The sequence below is a fragment of the Haliotis rubra genome, unplaced genomic scaffold, assembly GCF_003918875.1.
Source record: "Haliotis rubra isolate DU_JTF1 unplaced genomic scaffold, ASM391887v1 Scf922, whole genome shotgun sequence".
Taxonomy (NCBI): domain Eukaryota; kingdom Metazoa; phylum Mollusca; class Gastropoda; order Lepetellida; family Haliotidae; genus Haliotis; species Haliotis rubra.
The window spans coordinates 174,129-193,882 of NW_025767660.1; the positions used below are offsets into that span (position 1 = coordinate 174,129).

The 19,754-nt window shown below is 40.6% G+C and overlaps 1 protein-coding gene across 1 annotated transcript in view; it reads left to right on the forward strand.

The window, feature by feature from the left end:
* Positions 1-19,754, forward strand: part of LOC124264417 — a 51,212-nt gene that overhangs the window by 12,392 nt on the left and 19,066 nt on the right. Inside the window, exons 7-17 of the mRNA XM_046699159.1 lie at positions 6,964-7,114; positions 8,443-8,631; positions 9,280-9,379; positions 9,901-9,999; positions 12,194-12,297; positions 13,382-13,528; positions 13,915-14,074; positions 15,223-15,331; positions 16,206-16,345; positions 17,427-17,583; positions 18,590-18,678. Of these exons, the coding sequence (XP_046555115.1) occupies positions 6,964-7,114; positions 8,443-8,631; positions 9,280-9,379; positions 9,901-9,999; positions 12,194-12,297; positions 13,382-13,528; positions 13,915-14,074; positions 15,223-15,331; positions 16,206-16,345; positions 17,427-17,583; positions 18,590-18,678 (1,445 nt within the window). The remainder of the gene's footprint in view (positions 1-6,963; positions 7,115-8,442; positions 8,632-9,279; positions 9,380-9,900; positions 10,000-12,193; positions 12,298-13,381; positions 13,529-13,914; positions 14,075-15,222; positions 15,332-16,205; positions 16,346-17,426; positions 17,584-18,589; positions 18,679-19,754) is intronic.

The window sequence follows — 19,754 nt, forward strand, 5'->3', positions numbered from 1 at the left end:
CAATGTGTTAAGCCCATTTCTGGTGTCCCCTGCCGTGATATTGCTGGAATATTGCTAAAAGCGGCGTAAAACTAAACTCACTCACTCACTGTTGTCAGCCAATCAAGAAACAGTCTGTCAGTTGATGCGGCTTATTTCTTTTTCGGTTTATGGATGCCTAATCACAACAAATATTGTTTAGTTAGCCAATCAGTTGCCAAGGAATGACATATTTCACTTTATTCAGATCCAGCTAATTCAATTACAAAACACTCACTAGGTTTCAAAACTCAAGTTGCCCTGTAGGCAAGGGTTGTGTTTTGGAGGGGACAGTAGGTCTGTGTAAACTGTTTACCTGGTGGCGCGTGGTCTTGTGCTCAAAGCTCAGGTCACAAATCGGTGAAGTTAAGCAGCGTCGAGCTCGGAGAGTCCTTGGATGGGTGACCATGTTTGGCAGCTTGACTCCTGAGAGTTTCTAGGACTTGAGTCCTGCCCCACAACGAAGCACATGTGATACATGTGGTCTCACCTTAGGCAAGTGAGTTTGTTCAAAATTGTCGCTGTTCACCCAGCAGGAAAATGGGTACCCGGTGGAAAAAGTCATATGACTATAACCTTCTAGCACCTAACAGGCAGCTTGGGTTATCCTGGGTAATAATGTGCTGTGCCTTGATTGTTAGCGCTATAAGCATACCTAGTGTGGAGTTTGGCGCTATATAAATGGGCACATTATTATTATTATTAAGCTAGTAGTATTCTGGCTAAGTTCTGAAATCCTTTAACTGCTGCTCACCTGGTATGACATCATAATATTCATTTATTTACCCACCTGCAAGCGCCAGCAGACCCCCAGTTTTGGCCAGCTGAAGAAGTAATTTGTTTTAAGACCAGGCGACTATTTGCTTTCGAGGTCTTAAGATCTGTAACCCCCCAGACACACTGTCTAATACACCTATATGATTAACTGAAGTTGATTGGTCTTTTGAAAAGTCAACACAAATATTCTGTATGATTAAATGAAGTTGACTGCCATTCAAACTGAGAGTCGGTCCAGTTGTTAATATACAGCTATTGACTAAACCAATATGCTTCTGTCAAGTCATATTGACAGTTCATTGTGGTATAAAAGGCTTATTGACTTAAGCTGTCTGATCTGTGATTGTGCATTGTGTTGTATAGAGGACTATACTGAGTAGCCAGGGTGGTGAATACTGGGCTCACTGGGTTCATTTTGGAGAATATTAACTTTTATCAGAGACCATATAATAGAGGGACGGCCCTCCCCAACAGTTTATCACTAACCATCAGCGCTACGGCCTGGCATGTAACTGACACACATCGACACCCTGCTGCTAACTTCCCTCTACTGGTACACATGCGCAACAAATGCGCAGACATTCGCAAATGAGCACTCTGGTAACCACGTAAACAATATTGCGTAATATCCGGGCCGAGAGTTAATTCCCTTAGCGGGATTTCACCGGTTGCGTTTGTCTTGTTTTATTGACACCTGTGTGTCTGCCTGCCTGTCTGCTAATGACAATATTCAATACACAGCTGCTATCACTGACCACATGCAATTTGAACTTAACACCAATCAGGCTATACACCATAAACAAAATGCATTGATTTATGGCCCGAGTTCGGTCTCTGTCACATTATGTAATTACACAGACAGGCAGGTGTGATAGTTGAACACATGACATGTTATGATGTCTGTTGATTGCAAAATGTTATACACAAAAAATGAGCATGTATTTACAAAACCCAACATCTCTATATATACACACACAAAGAGACGTGAAGGCGGCATCTGCTAATGAACCAGCCGTTACACTTGAGTGCACACCCACCCGCTCTGACTGGGTTCGGTATCCCGGCTGCTTCGTTTCGAGGGAGGCAGACCCAAGTACAAAATATTGCACTTTTGATTTGCGATTATACGCTTATAATTATAATTTTGTTTATTTGTTTTTTCATAATCAGCAATGCATATTATATGTCATGAAGAAGTGATAATTGTTTTTTAATTATGTTTGATTTTTTGGTTGCATGTGACCTTTAAGCATTACATCAGAGACCATATAATAGACTATTATATGGTCTCTGCTTTTATTGATTGGGACCTTACTTTGTTATTGTATAGCTATACTATTATAGAAGCTTCTGATATTCAGTGCCCCTCTGTGAATTTCAGATTATTGTTTGTCCCTAGCAACCTAATGTCCAAGGTGGCTTAATGCATTGGGTGGTTGATATTTGGGACTTTGTTGGTTTTGTTTCCAATCTTTCATGATAATTGATATATCAATCAATGGATTGTCTGGTCCAGGCTTGATTGATATATAGCTGAAATATTGCTGCCTCCAAAATATACCCACAAATTATTCTCTACATGCATTTCCTTAAGGGTAAGTTGTTAAAAAATCATAGAGTAGGTCTTGCTTTCTTGATCCAAATGTGTGAAGCCAATTTCTGGTGTCCACCGCCGTGATATTGCTGGAATAATGCTAAAAGCTGCGTAAAATCAAACTCACTCACTCACTCACTCACTTGATCCAAAAATATCATGTCACATGATGTAAAAATGTATGAAGTGGAATCTTTTCTCCGTCCTGCCAAGTCTCTTTTTCAAACAAGAGATGTTGTTAAATTTTTCTTTTTATTTGAATTCTTTTAGTTTCCACTTTCAACAATGCCTTAAAACATATTGCCTCTGAAATGTTTAACTTTTGGAAAACAATGTTAGTGGAATTGACAAAACAAAGAAACTCAACTGACCAATGCCGACAATTCTCTGAAAGACATTTATTTTCATGTAGGAGTGAGTGAGTTTAGTTTTACGCCACACTCAGCAATATTCCAGCTATATGGCGGCGTTTTCATGTAGGTGTTCAAGAAAAGCCCTTTTATAAAGTTAGAACTTACAAATCAGGCTTCTATTTTGATATTGTTGTATGTCAGAAAGCCAAAAATGTCATATACTAGTTGCATTTTGGTTTGACCAAAACAGATTCCACAAAGATTCTTTCAAGGAACAGTTAGATGACTGAGTATGAGATGTGAGACTGGACATGTAACACAAAACATTACTTTCAAAGTTTAACATTCCAATACAAAACGTCAAATGTGCAGAATTCACAAATCCCCAAAATGTAATATTTAACTATTTTTACCGTAGATGAAGTCAATATTATTGTACAAACTTGACAGTACGAGTGTCCTCAAGCTGTGTTTGTTTGTACGGGTATATTGTGGCTGTGAACATTATCGTAGTTGTTGTTGAGAGTTCTGTTGTCAGTCATGTCACGCTGTTGTGAGTGACAAGGCAGTTAGTGGTTTATGAGATTCTTATGTTAATGTGTCTCTTGCCATGACGATATTATTGCTGTCATACTATAGACACTGACACAATTGGCTTAATCCTTTATCACATACTAGACTGGCAACTGTGTTGATGTTACTCTGTTGGTCATTGACACATGGGACTTAACCCTTTATCTTCTTCCAGACAAACAGCTGTATTGCTGTTACACATTGACACATGGGACTTAACCCTTTATCTCCTACCAGACAAGCAGCTGTATTGCTGTTACATTCTTACACATTGACACATGGGACTTAACCCTTTACCTCCTACCAGAATGCCAGCTGTATTGCTGTTACACATTGACACATGGGACTTAACCCTTAACCTCCTACCAGAATGATATCTGTATTGCTGTTACACATTGACACATGGGACTTAACCCTTTACCTCCTACCAGAATGCCAGCTGTATTGCTGTTACACATTGACACATGGGACTTAACCCTTTATCTCCTACCAGACAAACAACTGTATTGCTGTTACATTGTAACACATTGACACATAGGACTTAACCCTTTATCTCCTACCAGACAAACAGCTGTATTGCTGTTACACATTGACACATGGGAATTAACCCTTTATCTCCTACGAGACAAACAGCTGTATTGCTGTTACACATTGACACATGGGACTTAAGCCTTTATCTCCTACCAGACAAACAACTGTATTGCTGTTGCATTGTTACGAATTGACAGATGGGACTTAACCCTTTACCTCCTACCAGAATGCCAGCTGTATTGCTGTTACACATTGACACATGGGACTTAACCCTTTATATTCTACCAGACAAACAACTGTATTGCTGTTACATTGTTACACATTGACACATAGGACTTAACCCTTTATCTCCTACCAGACAAACAGCTGTATTGCTGTTACACATTGACACATGGGAATTAACCCTTTATCTCCTACGAGACAAACAGCTGTATTGCTGTTACATTGTTACACATTGACACATGGGACTTAAGCCTTTATCTCCTACCAGACAAACAACTGTATTGCTGTTACATTGTTACACATTGACACATAGGACTTAACCCTTTACCTCCTACCAGACAAACAGCTGTATTGCTGTTACACATTGACACATGGGACTTAAGCCTTTATCTCCTACCAGACAAACAACTGTATTGCTGTTGCATTGTTACGAATTGACAGATGGGACTTAACCCTTTACCTCCTACCAGAATGCCAGCTGTATTGCTGTTACACATTGACACATGGGACTTAACCCTTTATATTCTACCAGACAAACAACTGTATTGCTGTTACATTGTTACACATTGACACATAGGACTTAACCCTTTATCTCCTACCAGACAAACAGCTGTATTGCTGTTACACATTGACACATGGGAATTAACCCTTTATCTCCTACGAGACAAACAGCTGTATTGCTGTTACATTGTTACACATTGACACATGGGACTTAAGCCTTTATCTCCTACCAGACAAACAACTGTATTGCTGTTACATTGTTACACATTGACACATAGGACTTAACCCTTTACCTCCTACCAGACAAACAGCTGTATTGCTGTTACACATTGACACATGGGACTTAAGCCTTTATCTCCTACCAGACAAACAACTGTATTGCTGTTGCATTGTTACGAATTGACAGATGGGACTTAACCCTTTACCTCCTACCAGACAAACAGCTGTATTGCTGTTACACATTGACACATGGGACTTAACCCTTTATCTCCTATCAGACAAACAGCTGTATTGCTGTTACACATTGACACATGGGACTTAACCCTTTATTTCCTACCAGACAAACAACTGTATTGCTGTTACACATTGACACATGGGAATTAACCTTTTATCTCCTTCCAGACAAACAGCTGTATTGCTGTTACACATTGACACATGGAACTTAACCCTTTACCTCCTACCAGACAAACAACTGTATTGCTGTTACACATTGACACATGGGAATTAACCCTTTATCTCCTACCAGAATGCCAACTGTATTGCTGTTACACATTGACAGACGGGACTTAACCCTTTATCTCCTTCCAGACAAACAGCTGTATTGCTGTTACACATTGACACATGGAACTTAACCCTTTATCTCCTACCAGACAAACAGCTGTATTGCTGTTACACATTGACACATGGGAATTAACCCTTTATCTCCTCCGAGACAAACAGCTGTATTGCTGTTACATTGTTACACATTGACACATGGGACTTAAGCCTTTATCTCCTACCAGACAAATAACTGTATTGCTGTTACATTGTTACACATTGACACATAGGACTTAACCCTTTACCTCCTACCAGACAAACAGCTGTATTGCTGTTACACATTGACACATGGGACTTAAGCCTTTATCTCCTACCAGACAAACAACTGTATTGCTGTTGCATTGTTACGAATTGACAGATGGGACTTAACCCTTTACCTCCTACCAGACAAACAGCTGTATTGCTGTTACACATTGACACATGGGACTTAACCCTTTATCTCCTATCAGACAAACAGCTGTATTGCTGTTACACATTGACACATGGGACTTAACCCTTTATTTCCTACTAGACAAACAACTGTATTGCTGTTACACATTGACACATGGGAATTAACCCTTTATCTCCTTCCAGACAAACAGCTGTATTGCTGTTACACATTGACACATGGGAATTAACCTTTTATCTCCTTCCAGACAAACAGCTGTATTGCTGTTACACATTGACACATGGGACTTAACCCTTTACCTCCTACCGGACAAACAACTGTATTGCTGTTACACATTGACACATGGGAATTAACCCTTTATCTCCTTCCAGACAAACAGCTGTATTGCTGTTACACATTGACACATGGGACTTAACCCTTTATTTCCTACCAGACAAACAACTGTATTGCTGTTACACATTGACAGACGGGACTTAACCCTTTATTTCCTACCAGACAAACAACTGTATTGCTGTTACACATTGACACATGGGACTTAACCCGTTACCTCCTATCAGACAAACAACTGTATTGCTGTTACACATTGACACATGGGACTTAACCCTTTACATCCTACCAGAATGCCAACTGTATTGCTGTTACATTGTTACACATTGACACATGGGACTTAACCCTTTACCTCCTACCAGACAAACAACTGTATTGCTGTTACACATTGACACATGGAACTTAACCCTTTACCTCCTACCAGAATGCCAACTGTATTGCTGTTACATTGTTACACATTGACACATGGGACTTAACCCTTTATCTCCTACCAGACAAGCAGCTGTATTGCTGTTACACATTGACACATGGAACTTAGCCCTTTATCTCCTACCAGACACACAGCTGTATTGCTGTTACACATTGACACATTTGGTTTAACCCTTAACTGTTGAACACTCACTCACTCACTCACTCACTCACTCACTCACTCACTCACTCACTCACTCACTCACTCACTCACTCACTCACTCACTCCACTCACTCACTCACTCACTCACTCACTCACTCACTCACTCACTCACTCACTCACTCACTCACTCACTCACTCACTCACTCACTCACTCACTCACTCACTCACTCACTCACTCACTCACTCACTACTGTTGTATTGCAAGTACACAAAGTAAAGCCTTGTGTTTCAGGAAGCGAAGTATTGGCAGCCAATCCTAATGTCAGCCCTAACATGCTTGGTGTGGGGACACCGAGCGAACACAGTGCTCACTCCGCTGGGTCGCATGTCCGACGCGCAGTGGACGATCTCCCCTATGCCATGGACCGTATTTACAGACTTAGGTAGGATACTGCAATATGCACTCAACTGAAGAGCTCTGGTTACCAACCAGTGTCACCACAAGACATTGCTCATGATACTGAGGGGCGGTCAGGTGGCGCTGTGGTTAAAGCGTTCGTTCGTCACGCTGAAGACCCGGGTTCGAGTCCGCACATGGGTACAATGTGTGAACCCATTTTTGGTGCTCCCACGGTGATATTGCTGGAATATTGCTAAAAGCAACGTAAAACCATACTCACTCACTCACTAATTCATAATATTGATCACTGGTTTGTCATCCTGTGGGTACCTGGTGAGGTGAAACGTTTAATGTCATGATCAGGATTATTGTGTGATGTATGTGCGTTCCTGCGTTCTTGCGTGTGTTTGTGCTAGTGGATTAGAAGTGGCCCCTAGCAACCTACGCTGGTCAACCTATGCTTGTGCATTACTTCACCGTATTGGCAACTAAGGGTCGACTAAATGGATCGGGTGGTCAGACTCTGTGACATAGTTGATAAATATTCAACATACCATGATGACATGGAACTCTGCTCATGATATCAATCACTGTGTTGTCTGGTCCAGACTCGATTGTTTACAGGGTGGTGCCATATAGCTGGAATAGTGCAACTTTACGAAAAGAACAAACTCACCACAAATAAGACCTGTTCAATCCTTTAAGGACTTTTAATTAAACGTCAAAACAAAACCTTGAAGAAATATTTTTCTAGCAAAGTTTAGTTATATTTTCATTTTACTTAATGCTTGTTTGTAACAAAAGCACAAATGTTCAGGCCTCATATACTCAACCAAATAAAAAACGTGCCACCTGGAAAATTGAATCCCTCAATGGAAGTAGCATGTGCGTTATTATGAAAATAGATGTGTGTCATACTGCTATCATCCTGGTAACAATACACACAATCAAAGTCCATTGCAGAATACTTTTATTGGGAAGATAATGCACTACTTTCCATGACCTGCCCAATACGAACTTCACAATGATAAAACTGTTGTAACAGAAGAAATCACTAACGAATGTGACCTCGGGTAGCCATGATGGCAGCACAACATCTCCTCATGGACAGAAGAACTTGTTTGACAACTCTAACCAGAAGTCAGGCTTAGTGTTTAACTCCTGTGGGGCGGTGGGGTAGCCTAGTGGTTAAAGCGTTGGCTCGTCACGCCGAAGACCCGGGTTCGAATCCCCACATGGGTACAATTTGTGAAGCCCATTTCTGGTGTCCCCCGCCTTGATGTTGCTGGAATATTGCTTAAAGTGGCGTAAAACCAAATTCAGTCAGTCAGTTTAACTCCTGTATGTCTAATGGTTGTCCATATCACACAGGGAGGAGATACGAGCTGAATACGAGACAAAGAAGAGGCCATACAATGGGGAACTTGGCCTGGAGACGTATGATAACTGGCAGCTTGCAGACTACGTCCTCGTACGCAAACTGGTGGAGGACATCGTTGACGACTTCCTCATCACCTACATCAAGCCTGACGTCCACATGTTTGAGGCTGAGATGAGACAGTGAGTATTGCTGCTCCGGCCATCGCTGCTGGAACAGTTTGTATGTTTGGTTGATGTGATGGAATATGGGTGACAAACAAACGAAAAAAGAAACAAACAAACAGCTTGTTTCCGTTGTCACATATTGTTACAAAAGCTGATTAGGTAGCAATAAGTATAGCATTAGAATGATAAAACAAACACAATTATCATATATCTTTCAGTTTTGTATTGAAACTATTTTACATTTTTCTTCATCACATCACAAATAATTTTTGTTCTTTTTATTTGTTTCATATGTGGGTAATCTTCATGGGAGCAGTGTTGAAGGACATTTCTCTTACTGAGTTAATTCCCTTAGTTGCTCGAGGATCCACTGGTCATGGATTCAAATACAAGATTTACTCAGAATATGTCCCCAGCTGTAATTTTGCATCAACATTCATGACAGTGAATAAGAATCTATTTGCATAATTATGTGAAGCAGTCTACTTTTATCAATACAGAGTTACATCCCTTAGATATGTCAGGATCTGGTGATGACATAGCAAGTGTAAGGATAGGTTCTACTCCATATACACTGTTTATGGTCTTCTAGTAACCATGACACAATCTGAAAAATGGACATTACTTACTGTCACTTGATAAAAAAACTTGCTCGTCTTCAAGTGCGATGGTACGAGCCGAGAATGAAGAGTGGGAGAAGACAGCAGAGGCGTTGGCGGAGCGACGAGCCGTCACGCTGGTTGCCGAGGAGCTCATGCTGCTGGTGAGGGAAGGGAATACACAAGATAAACACCAACAGATGTCATTAGATTTAATGTATCCTTTTTATCACTTGTAGACCGATCTACAAAATATGTTTTGTAAATTCTATTCACTTTCCATTTTAGTCATATAGATAAGATTATGACAGCTGAAAGGGAAGTAACTCTGCAGAATGTCTCCTTATGTCAGCCTTTCAACAGAATGAGATCACTTATAAACTAAGTTTTATTTACATCTTTAGCTCATCACTTCTTCTGGGTGTAGAAAATGAATGTGCAATCTAAGCATATTTACCTGGTAATCAAAAAGACATGTTTTAAAAATATTTAACTAGATGGATATCCTCAAATGATGAGCAGTGTCCCAGTTGATTTTGTCATATGTTTCATTTTCGTTTGAAAATATCTCATTGACATTATTTAGACAAAAAACTATTTGTGCTACTGTTAATTCAGCACTCAAAGGATACTGACTGGTATCTAAAACAAGTTATTTAAGGTTTTCTTTATGCTGTGTTTGCAGGCAACGAGAGAACTGGCTCGAGAGGTTGCCCTGGAAACAGTTCACATTTTCGGCACATTTCACAATTCTACAACACGCATGTTTCTCAATACAGTGGAGGTTAGTGAGATGTTGACATAAACTGAAGGGCTTGGTGGTGTCCCAACATCAGTGGTTAGAGAGTATCAGTACATGTGTTGGTTAGAAACTGTCAGTGCATGTGTGGTGTTGGTTAGAGAGTATCAGTGCATGTGTGGTGTTGGTTAAAGAGTATTAGTGCATGTGTGGTGTTGGTTAGAGAGTTTCAGTGCATGTGTCGTGCATTCGTCACCACTTGCCTCTTTCCATAACGTCCAAGATGACTCGTCCCCCTATCGATGCTTGTTATGTGCAAAAATACGACAAACCAATCAGAACGCTAGCGTAAATGATCTGCGGTGCTTTGATAAAAATAATCCTGAGTTCTTAAATTGTTTATTGCATTATGTCATTGTTTAAAAAATCATGAAAAATATATATCGTCATATTTAAACTACAGAGAACTTAGCTAACAGGATTTTGCTGCCTAATATGAAGTTTTTGGTAAGAATCATGCGATTGACGGTGAGAGATTTAAATACACGCACGTGCGTTTGTTGACATAACGGCTCTCATGGGTCGAACTGAGGGTATTTCTGACGATCTTGCGGGCTTGCTATGGAGATTGTACATGCGCTTCCAACAATTAAAGGAAATGAAATCGCTACGAGTTTCAAAACAATAATATTAGACATATATCTGCATGTAACTAATCATCTTGAATCTTTAACGTTGGGCATATATTTCACATCTCTGGGAATATTTTAGTCTGACTTTTTAGTTTGGGTCATTCACATGAATTTCAGCAAATTCATTTAAAATCCCACTTGGGGCATGAGAGCAAGGTTACACGAATGTTCAGTTCGAGAAATATTTTAAAGTCTTTTTTGAGTTTCTGCTTTGGGGTGTAATGTAGCTTTTATAACTTTTATTTCCATATTTAATAAAAAAAAATCCCATTTGTGATTATCAAACCCTATTTAGAAATATAACTGGAAATATAAGGTGAATAATTAAGTCAGAATAAGTCTGTAACAAATAAGTTTTTCTCCTTCTTTTAGTTGTATCAAAAAGGTTTAATTCTTTAAAACCATAAACAGCAATACAATGTATGATTACTTCGGTGATATTAAGTACCATTGGAATCAAACAAGAATGGAGTTATCGTTCCTGTTTAAAGTAGTTCTGATGCTCCTACGCCAATATGAAATCCTTCCAGAGGGGCACGAGTCGCTATTCGGCTTGTCCCGGAATAACACGAGTTGGTCACGAATGTATGTTGTGTTGGTTAGAGATTATCAGTGCATGTGTGGTGTTGGTTAGAGATTATCAGTGCATCTGTAGTGTTGGTTAGAGAGTATCACTGCATGTGTGGTGTTGGTTAGAAAGTATCAGTGCATCTGTGGTGTTGGTTAGCAGGGCTACAGATAAGGCATGTGTGGTGTTGGTTAGAGAGTATCAGTACATCTGTTGTGTTGGTTAGAGAGTATCCGTACATTTGTGGTGTTGGTTACAGAGTATCAGTGCATCTGTTAGTTACAAAGTATCAGTATGTGTATTCTGTTGGTTACATAATATCAATGCATGTATTGGTTACAGAGTACCAGTGCATGTTTTAGGATATCAGTGCATGTTACAGGACATCAGTGCATGTTACAGAGTATCAGTGCATGTTACAGAGTATCAGTGCATGTTACAGGATATCAGTGCATGTTACAGAGTATCAGTGCATGTACAGGGTATCAGTGCATGTTACAGGATATCAGTGCATGTTACAGATTGCCAGTGCATGTTACAGAGTATCAGTGCATGTGTTGCTTACCTAGTATCAGTGCATGTTACAGGATATCAGTGCATGTTACAGAGTATCAGTGCATGTGTTGCTTACCTAGTATCAGTGCATGTTACAGGATATCAATGCATGTATTTGTTACAGAGTGTCTGCATGTTAAAGAGTTTCGGTGCATGTTACAGGATATCAGGGCATTTTACAGGATATCAGAACATTTACAGAGTATAGTGCATGTGTTGCTTACCTAGTATCAGGGCATTTTACAGGGTATCAGGGCATTTTACAGAGTATCAGTGCATGTGTTGCTTACCTAGTATCAGGGCATTTTACAGGATATCAGGGCATTTTACAGAGTATCAGTGCATGTTACAGGATATCCATGTATGTATTTGTTACAGAGTATCAGTGCATGTTACAGAGTATCAGTGCATGTGTTTGTTACAGAGTATCACTACAGGGCAGGAGAATGGTCGCAACCCAGAGGATCCAGCCTTCAACGTGGTGACCCGTGGCTATTTCTCCATGCAGACCAACAGGAACCAGCACAGGTGAAGCACAGGCATCACAGGCTCTCTAGCATTGAGTGCATTATGTAGAAAACGTCAGTAAAGAGTAGTTGAAAGGATTTGAGACTACTGGTCTGAACATGGGTTTGAGTACTATGTTCAGTGGTTTTAGTCTACAAAATATTGATTTGTAGAGGCAAATTGTACAAGGAGAAATCATACAAGACTACACCAGTCACTGACTTAAGTCCCACACTGAATTATTGCCCAAGTGACAAAAAATAACATATATGACTATGGTTTAACTCATATTTATACAACGCCTCAGTTTAATTGAATTGAGCTGCTTGGCTTCGTTAGGAATTTACTAACTTGCATTGAGCATCTGTGTTTGGTAGACTGCAGACGAAATGTTTGTATACTTTCAAAAATCTACACTTGCTCCCTACACAAATTCTGAAATACTTGACATGTAGGAGCTTAGGGCTATGAATGAATGGGTGAATATCATGACGTTTTCTCAAGAAAACCTGGGAAACTGCTTTATTTATGGGGTGGTAGGGTAGACCTGTGGTTAGAGTGTTTGCTCATCATGTTAAAGGCCTTGATTCAATTCCTAATGTAGGTACAATGTCTGAAGACCATCTCTGGTGTTCCCCGCTGTGATATTGCTAGATCACTGCTAAAACTGTACTCACTCAGTCCTTTTTAATGGTCACTTCACACCTCATCAAAGATATTACAGTTATAATATTTCTGTACAATTGATGTCAGCTAAGTCTTACTTGAGTCATCTAATGAAGGGGTAAGAAGTTGTCCCGAAAGGTCATAATAAACAATATGGCTGCAGTCTGTAAATAATCGAGCCTGGACCAGACAATCCAGTGATCAACAGCATGACCATCGATCTACACGATTGGGATACGATGACATGTGTCAACCAAGTTAGCGAGTCTGACCACCCGATCTCGTTAGTCGCCTCTTACGACAAGCATGGGTTACTGAAGTCCAATTCTATCCCAGATATTCACAGGTTTATTGATTAAACAATATCAATAATGTGGGTGTTTGTATACCCAGAGGTACGTTGCCTCACTGGTGAAACAGGAAGTGTTTCGTGTTTCAGGAAGGATATATGGGCACACACACAGCACCTCCATCACAGCAAACCTGAGAGGAAGACTCCGCAACCAAGACCACTGCAACCTCAGAAGCAAAAACAACAAAAACCAAAACAACAACCTCAGCCTCAACCAGAAGAACCGGAAGAAGAGTGAGTGAATGAGTGAGTGTGTGCATGCGTGCGTGTGTGCATGAGTGAGTGAGTGAGTGAGTGTGTGCATGCCTGCGTTCGTGCATGTGTGCATGTGTGAGTGAGTGAGTTGAGGCCTTTTCAGTAGTACTTGTTTGGTCAGGTTGTGTGATTTAAGGGTACATTCTTGTGAGTGAGTGTGCGTGCATCAGTGAGTGAGTGAGTGAGTTGAGGCCTTTTCAGTAGTACTTGTTTGGTGAAGTTGTGTGATTTAAGGGTACGTTCTTGTAAGTGAGTGAGTGAGTCTGCTGACTTACTGATTGAATGAGTGTGAGTGAGTCTACTTACTTACTGATTGAATGGGTGAGATAGATCACAGGAGGGTGACAGTTATATTTGTATTGCAGAGAGGAGGATGTTGATATTGATGTGGAGGTGATTACGTACGACCACATCAAGCCGATGTCGCTACGGAAGTATGAGTCGTCACGGTCGGACTCGAAGGAGAAGAATCGTAGGAAGGAATTCACCAAGATCTACCACAAGAAGGAACAACAGTACTGGAAAGTGAGTCAAGTTCAAGATACCACGTGTCTGCCTGGTCATTCCTGTGTCCTGTAACCATAGAGATGGAATCATGGAGTTTCCTTCCATGTCGCCAGTACCATCCTTCTTTATTCAGTAATCATATCTCTGTTCTTTTTATCATATATTTTTTTTTTTTCGGAAAAACAAGGCTCCATTTTGGCAGTCATGTCACCCTCCCCATCACCCGTATCACCGGTGTATAACAGCATTTCTCATCCTCATTAACTTGGCATCAGTGACCAATCAAAATGTACAGCATGGATCAATATCATTGTGAATTGTCACCGTCACCACCAGTTTTCTGTTTGTTTTCTGTCTAAATTAATCGTTGATAAGTATTGAATTTGGCATCTTAGAAAAGAAGTACAGTTTGCTCTACCCCCATGTATAGTGTAATAAAGTATGGTTTGGTCCTGAACTGTTACATCAAGTGTCCTTGTGCTTTTACTCATAGTTCAGGGCAAAACTAGTTTATTACACAATATTTGGGGATAGACATTCTCTTCCCACAGAGGTTGCTCCAGTCATATCTTCCTACATAACCTCTGTTCAAATACGGCCCTTTCATGGTGCGAGCGTTCTGGATTTGTGATTGGTTGCAATCAGATTTAGTTGTGCAATCAGCGACGTTGTTTCAAAAGTTATCATTCACAAAGCCTCGGTAATTCTGTATGCTTCGGGAAAGCTAGAACCTCTTCCCCAGCACAAAAGAACCCAGTCATGTAATGGCGGATCAAAGGCGTCTTCATCGCCCTTGTTGACTAAACGGACATGTTGGCCATTAAATGTATGTATGTTACATCAACAATAACAGCTTGTCGATTTATTCCTGCACTCTCAGTTGAACATGAAATACCGAATCTATCCTTCGCACATTGATCAACTAACTCCATATTGGATCTAAGTCGATGTAGCACGTGATCGGATTGGATAGAAAGAAGGGAGATAATTTGTGTTGCGATTTATTGCCGCTAGGGGATTTTACGAGAACCGGGAAATATGGCCATATTAGAACAGAGGTTACGTAGGAAGATATGACAGGAGTAACCTGTGTGGGAAGAATATTGGGGTAGACAGAACTGTATTTCTAAATCACTAACTTTCCAAATATGTTTTGTCATCTCCAGGGGTTGAAAACTGCCGTGAAGAAGCTGGTTGTTGGTAGGAAGTGCAAGGGCGTGGAGATGGCAAGAGTGTCACATGACCAGCGATTCCTGGCTGTTGGTACAGCACACGGTGAGTGAATGGGAGGACATTCGTGATTAGTCGCACTGTGTATTTCATGTTAACAAGCAAGCATTTATCGGCAACATAGAAACTTGACATTGTGGTGATGAAAATCATCGTCATCATCATCATCATCAAGAACAATACCATTCTAATGTTGTATTCAGTAATCATAACAACCAATATCAACAGTTTCTACCACATACCAAATCTCTGTTTTACAATTCCTGAATATGAAATAGAAAAGACTTTTATTACTTCTGCTGAATGCAGTGTTAACCACGCTTATACAAACAATAGGGGGCGGTGGGGTAGCCTAGTGGTCAGTCAGTCAGTCAGTTATACAAACAATAGACCACAGTAGGCTGAAGGACAGGACAAGCTTTGCTATCTCTGCAGATTTAAATTTTGATCAACTCAAGAAGAAGCACGTTCACAGACAAAGTTATTTATTCATTAACCTGTGCTGTGCCGTCTCCATCCGTTCTCGAACACCTGGCTGTCCCTTTCTCTGCACTCCTCCCTCGTAAGAAATAGTGAACAGTGTCAATATTTTAATGATAGTTTGTTAAACAACTTTTTTATTTTTAGGACATAAATTCTGCAAAAACCTCACAGAGTGGGTATGATGTTTTGATTATGATCAGCGTTTCATTGAGTATGTTATGTTTATTAGTTTTCGAGTTCGATTGCAATTCATCGGTCCGCTTTTCAGCCAAACGGACTATAGTTCAGAAGTCAGGTGCTATATGGGTTATTTATTTGTCATGGTTATTATAAACAACATCAAGAAGAATCTGGTCGTAATTGTTGTAGTAAGCTCATACTGACAACAATGAACTTTTCTAGAAAATTACCTAGACCTGTATTCTCTGTGTTGAAGGTGATCTGATTGTGTACGATACATGGATGGAGCCATGGCGGCCTGTCAGAGCGATCCACAACATCGACCGCGCAGACGACAGCGTTATAGATATAGCATGGAGCATGGACAGCTCCAGACTGTCCACCATCAACACAGGAGTAGGTGGTCTCACTCATTGTGTTGGGTTGTAGTTGGTTGTGTTAAAGCTTGTGTTATGCATGTGTATTGATGAGTGTGTTTGTGGTGTGGATGTTCGAGAGAATGGTTCTGTGTGTACATGCTGTACATGCTGCAACCAGGTGAGCTACAGTCCGTTTGATTTCATTTGAGACCGATTAATTACTCACTAACACAAAATCTAATAATTGCAACAAAACCAAATTTTGCACAGTCACATGAAATCGACAGACCAACTCTGATGATTTGTCTCATAATTTTGGACACCCCGAAAAAAAAGTTGTTTAGCAAACAATCGTTATTTTGTTGTCACTTTTCGCTATTTCTTTTAGGAGGGGGGACCAGTTACTGGTAGAACAGCCAGGTGATCAACAAGCATGTGCAGTGAAATTTCAATTTCACACGTACAACTCGCACACCTGGCTACCAGCAAGTGTACGTTTAGTGCAGTTTTAGAATTCATGTGTTCATTTAATAACATAATGTGAAATTGAGGGACAAGACATTGGTGTTTCGGTTACTGTGCATTTTACACTCTCATTTTTCTTTTCTCTGTTCTTTACATCAGTGTGGGGCGGTGGGGTAGCCTAGTGGTTAAAGCGTTGGCTCGTCACGCCGAAGACCCGGGTTTGAATCTCCACATGGGTACAATTTGTGAAGCCCATTTCTGGTGTCCCCCGCCGTGATGTTGCTGGAATATTGCTTAAAGCAGCGTAAAACCAAATTCAGTAAGTCAGTCTTTACATCAGTGACCCTGTAGTAAAATATTCCTCTTCTTCTGCTTCTTCTTCTGGTGTAAATTGAAAGACTGACTGACTGTGTTTAGTCTTAAACCGCTTTTAGCAATATTCCAGCAATATCACGGCAGGGGACACCAGAAATGGGCTTCACACATTATGCCCATGTGGGGAATCGAACCCGGGCCTTCGGCGTGAGGAACCAACCCTTTAACCACTAGGCTACCCCACCGCCCCTAAATTGAAAGAAGAAACAGTGCAGGAATAACTCAATCCCTACCTCGTAGACTGTGTTTCACTGTTTAACTGTTGACTGGTTTTTCAGGGGATGCTGATCGTGTGGTCGTTTGATGGCGGAGGGACCCAGAGGTCAGACATACGTGGGCTGGAGATTCAAGCTGACTCAGCTGGTTACGTTCCCCAGCAGCTGGCCCGTATCGCACTCCTTGATGTCGACCAGAAGGATTTCATCTTCCAACAAGGTTAGCCATCGTTTTATTCTACCTTCTATTCTACACTTCCATATTACAGGAACTACCGACACCAGGTTGGCTTTGATGTTTGAATTTTGAGTGAGTGAGTGAGTAAGTTTAGTTTTACGCCGCACCTGGCAATATTCCAGCTATATGGTGGCGGTCTGTAAATAATCGAGTGGACCAGACAATCCAGTGATCAACAGTATGAGCATCGATCTCTGCAATTGGGAACCGATGACATGTTTGTCAACCAAGTCAGCGAGTCTGACCACCCGATCCCATTAGTCGCCTCTTACGACAGGCATGGGGTACTGAAGATCTTCACGTGTTTCAATTTTGAAATGGTATGATGAGTTATAGCACATTACCAGTCTACAGTTCATTCAGTGATTTGTTTTGGTGGGTTAGCTAGATTATGGAAACAGGCAATTACTAATGAAATCTAAGACAAGCTATATGCAATGTGTTGTTCATAACACTATTCATATTTAGGATGTTGTTAATGAAACAAAACTAATGTATATTTAATATATTACGAAAATGTAATTCTGTTCACATTTACGATGTTCTCAAAGGAACAAATCTACTTACCCTATATTCAAGGTGTTGTAAATAATGCATAATTCGATTCACATACTGTTGCTGAAATTGTTGCACACAAGACCACTTTCTATTAAGGATTTAGCAAGTTGAGTGCCTATGACGAGTATACTTGTAGTATCAATGTCTGGCCGAATTTGCCACTATGAGTTATCTCATAGCTACATCAGTGGTATTTTGAAAAAAGTTTCACATGTTGGCAAAATAGGCACAAGAAACAAATGTCTCCTGGCATTCTTTGTTACCGCCAAGAGATGATTGCTTCTTGTGCCTGTTCTGCCAACATGTGAAACTTGTTTTAAAATACCACAATGTAGCTACGAGATAACTCATAGTGGCAAATTCGGTGTCTGTCAACGTGTTAAGGATCAGGAGATGAAAATGTGCAATATTACTTCCACTTTGCCTTCAGGTCCGTTCTCTGAGCAGGATGTGTTATCTAGTCCCCAGAGCCCCATCAAGGCGGCGTTCTTCCCCAGCTTCACGCTGCTCGGAACGCAGGTAAGGGAGCGGCTCGTGGCCACATCTTCATCATTGGCACATCTTGTTGATTTCTGGTTTAATAGCGTTATTCCCAGCAGCCTGTGTTAGTCTGCCTGTGGGGATTCTAGGTTAGAATGTGTTAAGGAAACAAAACAACTTCAACAGCGGTAGGAAGGAACCAAAACAACTTCAACAGCGGTAGGAAGGAAACAAAACAACTTCAACAGCGGTAGGAAGGAAACAAAACAACTTCAACAGCGGTAGAAAGGAAACAAAACAACTTCAACAGCGATAGGAAGGAAACAAAACAACTTCAACAGGGGTAGGAAGGAAACAAAACAACTTCAACAGCGGTAGGAAGGAAACAAAACAACTTCAACAGTGGTAGGAAGGAAACAAAACAACTTCAACAGCGGTAGAAAGGAAGCAACAACTTCAACAGCGGTAGGAAGGAACCAAAACAACTTCAACAGCGGTAGGAAGGAAACGAAAGAACTTCAACAGCAGAAGGAAGGAAACAAAACAACTTCAACAGCGGTAGGAAGGAAACAAAACAACTTCGAGAGCGGTAGGAAGGAAACAAAACAACTTCGACAGCGGTAGGAAGAAAACAAAACAACTTCGACAGCGGTAGGAAGGAAACAAAACAACTTCAACAGTGGTAGGAAGGAAACAAAACAACTTCAACAGCGGAAGGAAGGAAACAAAACAACTTCAACAGCGGTAGAAAGGAAACAAAACAACTTCAACGGTGGTAGGAAGGAAACAAAACAACTTCAACAGCGGTAGGAAGGAAACGAAAGAACTTCAACACTGGTAGGAAGGAAACAAAACAGCTTCAACAGCGGAAGGAAGGAAACAAAACAACTTCAACAGTGGTAGGAAGGAAACAAAACAACTTCAACAGCGGTAGGAAGGAAACAAAACAACTTCAACAGTGGTAGGAAGTAAATACAACATTGAAGGAAATACAACAGCGGTAGGAAGGAAATACAACAGCAGTAGAAAGGAAATAGAACAGCTGTCATAACATGAAAACAAGTTGATAACAGACATGTGCTTGATAATCTATGTCTGTATTCTGGGTTCGAACT